This window comes from Cibotium barometz, chromosome 25 (genome assembly GCF_041138505.1).
Source record: "Cibotium barometz isolate CiBa-2024 chromosome 25, ASM4113850v1, whole genome shotgun sequence".
Classification (NCBI taxonomy): domain Eukaryota; kingdom Viridiplantae; phylum Streptophyta; class Polypodiopsida; order Cyatheales; family Cibotiaceae; genus Cibotium; species Cibotium barometz.
This window is the reverse complement of record NC_141070.1, coordinates 645,845-652,181: the sequence shown is the minus strand read 5'-3', so window position 1 is coordinate 652,181 and position 6,337 is coordinate 645,845. Positions and strand designations below refer to the sequence as shown.

The following is a 6,337-nucleotide window of genomic DNA, read 5'->3' as shown; positions in this document are numbered from 1 at the left end:
ATGATGAATACCTCTCCATGTGCCATAGTCTTTGTCAAGCAAGTTCACACGGTGTCTTTTCTTTGAGCTAGGGTCAACCCCTTGAGTTGCCATAGCAGGAAGAGGAAAGAAAGCAATATTGAACACAAAATGATGAAGATTAAAAGAGAAAGCAAGAGATGGTAGAGAAGGAGAAAAAGATAGTTAAAAAAAGAAAGAAAAAACTCGCATCATGGCCAATGGAAGAGAGAAGTATGTTATGAATTCAATTTTTTGAAATAAGCTTATTTTAGAAAACATTCAAGAGTGTACTAAAGTAGGTAAGACGGCTACCAAGTATATGTAAATTAAAGACACCATAGATACGTGATGGATAGCATATTAAAGACATTATCCTCTAAATATAACTTAAAAAGATGCATTTAATATAGCTATTTGTCTCTACTATTTTAGTTAAATCACTTTGATTAAGAAAGGAAATCCAATTCTTACACGACCCTTTTTGGCCCTGATGTCTCAGCACACCCTATTGGTCACAGAAATAACTCTCCTTCATAATGCAACCCGTCACAACAGAATGTGGATCCAGGCTTGGTGATGCATACTATGTCCTTGGTAGCCCTTCGATAGAGCTTAGTCTTGCAACAATTGGGAGTTCGAAGCTCCACGTGGACAACCCTTGTGGGTGACAATGGGAGGCGGGTCCTCCCAAGTGCTAGCTAGCATTTTTTGGGTTTGTCTCTTCTACAAGATGGTAGGTAATAAGCAACCATATTCCCAATGACAAGTGAAACGTAAATTCTCTACACTTGGTTAGAGCTAGTGAGTGTGGTTGGTTTGGGCTTTCCATTGAGGGACTCGACCTAGAGCAGCCTGACCTCTTGGTCGATTTGGAGAGGGCCGCAACGATGACTTCTTACGCAGGGTCAACGACAATGTCTTCATCCACGTTTCTAGGCCGCGGTTGGGGAGCCTGTGCATGTTTTGCACTCGTAAGGGTACCCCCTATAGGTCTGGAAACCTCCTCGTTGGGGTCTCATCCTCTTTACATTTTCCTCATCACAATTAATTACTTCACGCACCCTTTACCACCGGGTCCCCTTGACAGAGGAGAGGGGGATCGAGGGGGAGCCCCAGATTTGAACTTGCATCCCCTCGAAGAGAGCTCCCCGTGAACGATTGCCCCCCGTCCCCTAAACTCACAATTTCTTGTGCATCTTTGCAACTTAAAATTGTAGCAATGTGTAGTACTTTGTGTTGGTTTTGTAAGGCGCATTCAAGGCATTCACTTGGTTATAGTTTTTATATCCAGTGGTTTTATACCCTTGTTTACTGCCAATTTCTCGCAGACCCTTATATACACCTTTTATCCAAGCTTTTAAAAAGCATACAAGCGAAACGCCAGTGGTATGCATCTTTTCCACTGGCAGCCCTTCCTTGATTATGTGCTTTAAATAGAGTGCTTGATTATGTTCTATTGAGCAAAGCCTGAGCAATCTAGAGTGGCAAAATTTAATAGCTTGGATCGGGCGATCCCAAAAGCTTCTTCTTTATTAAAAAGAAATATAGACCAAATTAGGTAGATAGATGCTTTTGATGAGAAGTACGCATTTTAGACTCACAAATCTGCAGGGATAATATTGAACAAAAGTTATCATCATGTATACATCTGCTACGCACAGAGAAGCCTACAGGGACATTAGTACTGAACATTCAGAAACACAAACAGAAATTAGAACCTCCCCGCGGGGGCTCCAACTATAATTAAAATATAGATAGCAACAGCGACATTAATCACGAGGAAATTATGTGAGGGAGAGGACGATCAGAGCCGTTATATATCACTCAGGACGTTCTCTTGCTAGCTGTACCGGCTGTGTAGTGGATGATCCACCACTGGAATTAGCTAAGGTTTCACCTCGCAGATCCCTTCTGCGGCTGGAGTAAGCAGTGAAGAATTCGGTGTTGGACTTCTCCAGCTCATCCCAAACTGCATATGGATTAAGTAAAGGTGCAACGTGGTACTTTCAGCAAGATCATAAAATAAATGTACTCCTTTTGGAGTACTGGGTGGGTGGGTGTGTCTGTGCAGGCAGTTTGTACTGGGTGGGTGGGTACTGTGTCTCTGTGTAGTACTGTGTGCGTGTGTGTGTGTGTGAGAGAGAGAGAGAGAGAGAGAGAGAGAGATCGGTCGAGAGAGGCTACCTATTCTTGTGATGGTGGGCTTCAGATTGGCGTGCCTTTCGAGGCAGGCCACGCACTCCTCCCGGTCCATGTAGAACAAGAGGCACTTCTCTATCAGGTGCTGAACCTTCACGGCAGCCCAAATTAAACCATATCATTAAAACGTGATTCAGGCGCCTCATCGTGCAGATCACTCTAATTAGAGAAAGCACCGATTGAATATATATATTGTTACCGCGTGTATCGTAATATTGCGATGAGGGCGGCTGTTCTCATCCTGCTGCTGCCCCCCGCCCGCCGCCGCCGCGAAGCATGTAATTGCAAGGCGATGCCGTTCCATATCCTTGATCTGTTTTGGCGTTGCGGAGGTGGTGCAGGAGGCTGACCCAGGTGGTGATACTTTTTATATGCTGGGTGGAGAAGATAATTGCTTGGATTTTTTTTTTGGAATTTTGCTTTTACGGCGTCAGAGAGGCTTCCACGTCGACTGAGTCGCACTGTCGCAGCCCTCTCGACCCGCTGTGTCGGTACTCACTCTTACGGTCACCGTTGGATACTCCATACTACTAGTTTGTTTATTCCAAAAGGTCAAGTTGTTACAAAACTATGTGAACACTCCTAGAGTCCCTATTTTTATATAAAGATTATAGAAGCAACTCTTTTTTATAAGCAGGTGACTTTTGTGGATAATCTTGTGGTCATAACTTAAAAGCAACTATATGAGGTGCCCTAGTTTTCCCTAGTGTGACTACTCGTTACTTACCCCAACTTAGGGAAACACCTTTCCTCAGCCGCCCCACTACATAGAGTGCCTCCTACACAACACAACCTGACTTAGGGGGGAAAAATTACTTAGATACTACGTAGAGTGCCTCCTTCACACAACCTAATTGATCTTCATAAAGTTTCAAGCAACCACAAGTAGTGTCTCCCAAAATATTTAAGAAGGATCTTCAATCATTGACAAATGATGTTCGAGCACACCACCAAAAATCACATGCAACCCTGGTCATACATCAGGTGATATCATAGTCCCCTTCGATGGCATGGAAGTATGTACAGAAAACATCATCCCTTCTATTGCTGACTATACAACCTATATATCTAATGTTATTTCTAGTGGTACACTATATAAAGAGTATGTTGTTGCTAGTGGTACACCATGTATAGAGCATGTACAAATAACATCACCCTTCTATTGTAGACTTAAATTAGTCAACAACCTATATATCTAGTGTTATTGCTAGTGGTACACTATATATAGAGTATGTTGTTGCTAGTGTTACACCATGTATAGAGTTTGTATAGATAACATCAACCTTCTATTATTGACTTTATAACCTACATATCTAATGTTGTTTACTAGTGGTACACGGTGTGTAGAGCACATAAGTCTATCTCAAATTGGTGAATAAAATGTAGGGATTTTTAAACATTTCCTCTTCCATGAAAGAAAAATAGATGCTATTTTTCACCCAATGGCTATTTGTTCTCCAAAGATTCAGAGTTTACTCCATTTTACAAGGAATTTAAAAATCTAGCTAAAACATTTTCCCAAAATCAATAATTCAAACTTGGTTATGAAAACAAACTTGTTAAAACCACACTACATGTTAGCACATGAGATAAAGACTTTGAAAAGTTTGCCTAAGGTTTATATATATGTATGTATGTATGCATGTGTGTGTGTGTGTGTGTGTATATATATATATATATATATATATATATATATATATATATATCGAGAGAGAGAGAGAGAGAGAGAGAGAGAGAGAGAGAGAGAGAGAGAGAGAGACTATTTGCCAACCAGGGCATCTCACATTCATGGAAAATGAAAGATCGTTCATCTCTTCCTTTTTATAAAAGCTATGAAATTAGCCTCCATAAAAATTTTCCAAACTTGATGTTCTTATTCCATATCTTTCAATCACCTTGGTCTTCTTCTAATGCTAGCTCACATCCTCCTTAATCCTTTTGATAGCTTCCTCATGAATAACACATTTTTCATTGGTTTTAGCCATGAATTAGAAGGAGACTCTCTAATTTTTTGTCTACCTCCATGTCTAACTATACTATCCCACATGTGACTAGATTGACAATTACAAGAATTATTTGAATACTCATCCTAGAGGTCTGCCCCTGAGTCGACGAGCACCCCTTCTTGGATAGGCAGGACGTGCCTAAAATCAACTAAATAAACACCCAAAATTAGGTTTAATATAATGGAAATAGGCCCTCCTTAGTTTGACCCTTTTAATTAATGTGTGTTTAATTTAAAAACATGTGCCACATTTTAGAGTAGAATTTGTTGGGGCATTTGGATGCTCATAAGAAGATGGTTGCATGCAAATTGCTAGAAAAATTGGAAAGAGATGGAATCTCTCTCTCTCTCTCTCTCTCTCTCTCTCTCTCTCTCTCTCTCTCTCTCGCTCTCTCGCTCTCTCTCTCTCTCTCTCTCTCTCTCTCTCTCTCTCTCTCTCTCGTGATGGGTTAGGGGTGAGGAGCTCGTGAAACACGCTATCTTTTTGTATAAGTGATAATGGGGGAAGAGGGGGAATCTCGGGGGAATGTGGGATGTGTCGATAAGGCAAGGACCTAGATATAGAGCGGATTTGCAAAAGATCAGGTATGTGGGGGTGTACTAACCTTCTTGTTAAATTGGACTAATTAAGCGCCCATGCAAGCTTGATAAGTTTGTGCTTATACAAGTTTGTTCATGCAATTTCATTTAGTGGATTTATTAACTTGGTCCAATTAATAAAACAAACCTAAGGTCCACCCTCCTACCCTAGCTCACGTCAGTATCTCTAGCCCCCAAGTAGCTCTCTCCCCTTGCATCATTCTCTTTATCACTCCCTAGGAAAAGAGCACACCTTTCTTGCAATAGAAGATACAATGATAGAGGGATGGACATAGAGCTTGAGAGAGAGAGAGAGAGAGAGAGAGAGAGAGAGAGAGAGAGAGAGAGAGAGAGAGAGAGAGAGAGAGGTCGTTTCTCCTTTTTGTGGCATCCCTGCACAATGGACATAGAGAAAAGAGAGGTGAAGGCACATGTTTAAGAGAGGGAGAGAGGAATCAACCCTCTGTCCTGAGCAAAAGATGCACACAGAGGGAGGAAAAGATGTATATAGGTTTGATGTTTGAGCTCGATATTCAAGATTTTTTTTTAAAAATAAATTCCAAGAAAAAACCTTAGAGCTAGAAGAATATTAATTCTTGATGAATTTATTTATTTGAAGCGAGGAAAGATTATTTTTAATACGCTTCTAATTAAAAACTATGTCAAGGTTTTCTACTAACATAAGCTAGATATATACCCTTATTCCCTACATTGTGGCTAGATGTGCGTTTTATGAATGTGACCCCCCAAGCTTGCCCTCATGACATTCAGTTGAAGGGGTTTCCCAAAATATTTTGATATTTCATGGTTCACCTAAAGATATTTTAATATTTTAGGACAAACTACACATGATGTAAAAAGAGCATGGATGTAAATCAATTTTTGTGCATGTCGTTGAGGCAAGGAGTTATATAGCATTCACGTTTGTCAAGAGGCCCCCAAGCATGATGCTCACTCATTGCACTCATTCAAGACAATAGAGTAAGGGGGCAAAGGGGGTGCCCATGGGTGCACGAGTAAAATCTCTCATTAAAAAAACAACTTTTATGTGTGTGTGTGGTGTACAAGCTCTCTATTCCACACAATACTGTATGCCAATATGAGCACTCCATGGAAATTATCACCTAGAGTCCCTATTTTTATGTAAAAATTATAGAAGCAACTCTTTTTAATATGATCCACGACTTCAGGTGGCTTTTGTGGATAATCTTGTGGTCATAACTTAGAAGCAACTATATGAGGTGCCCTAGTGTGAATACTTGTTGCTTAACCTAAGTTAGGGAAACACCTTTCATCAGCCACTACATAGAGTTCCTCCTACACACAACCTGACTTATGGAAAAAGTTTTCCTTGGATGCTACATAGAGTGCCTCCTACACACAACCCAAATGATCTTCATAAGTTTCAAGCAACCACAAGTAGTGTCTCCCAAAATACTTAAGAAGGATCTTCAATCATTGAAAAATGATGTCTGAGCACACCACCAAAGCACACCCAACCTTGCTCATACATGAGGTGATGTTATAGTCCGCATATAGATGGCATGGATGTAT

The 6,337-nt window shown here is 40.6% G+C and overlaps 1 protein-coding gene across 3 annotated transcripts; it reads right to left on the bottom strand.

Annotated features, from left to right (window-relative positions):
* Positions 1 to 1,609: 1,609 nt before the first annotated feature.
* LOC147624133 (uncharacterized) lies at positions 1,610 to 2,576 on the bottom strand. 3 transcript variants are annotated; one of them, XM_086819052.1, is made up of 4 exons: positions 2,399 to 2,567; positions 2,185 to 2,290; positions 1,874 to 1,969; positions 1,610 to 1,834 (listed from the first exon to the last, which is right to left on the bottom strand). In XM_086819052.1, the coding sequence occupies exons 1-4, from the start codon at positions 2,501 to 2,503 to the stop codon at positions 1,821 to 1,823; spliced, it is 321 nt and encodes a 106-aa protein (XP_086675178.1). In that variant the 5' UTR covers positions 2,504 to 2,567; the 3' UTR covers positions 1,610 to 1,820. The 3 variants fall into 3 exon arrangements, with proteins under 3 accessions (XP_086675178.1, XP_086675177.1, XP_086675176.1); XM_086819051.1 differs by having other exon boundaries at positions 1,610 to 1,969; positions 2,185 to 2,284; positions 2,399 to 2,576; XM_086819050.1 differs by having other exon boundaries at positions 1,610 to 1,969; positions 2,399 to 2,564.
* Positions 2,577 to 6,337: the final 3,761 nt, after the last annotated feature.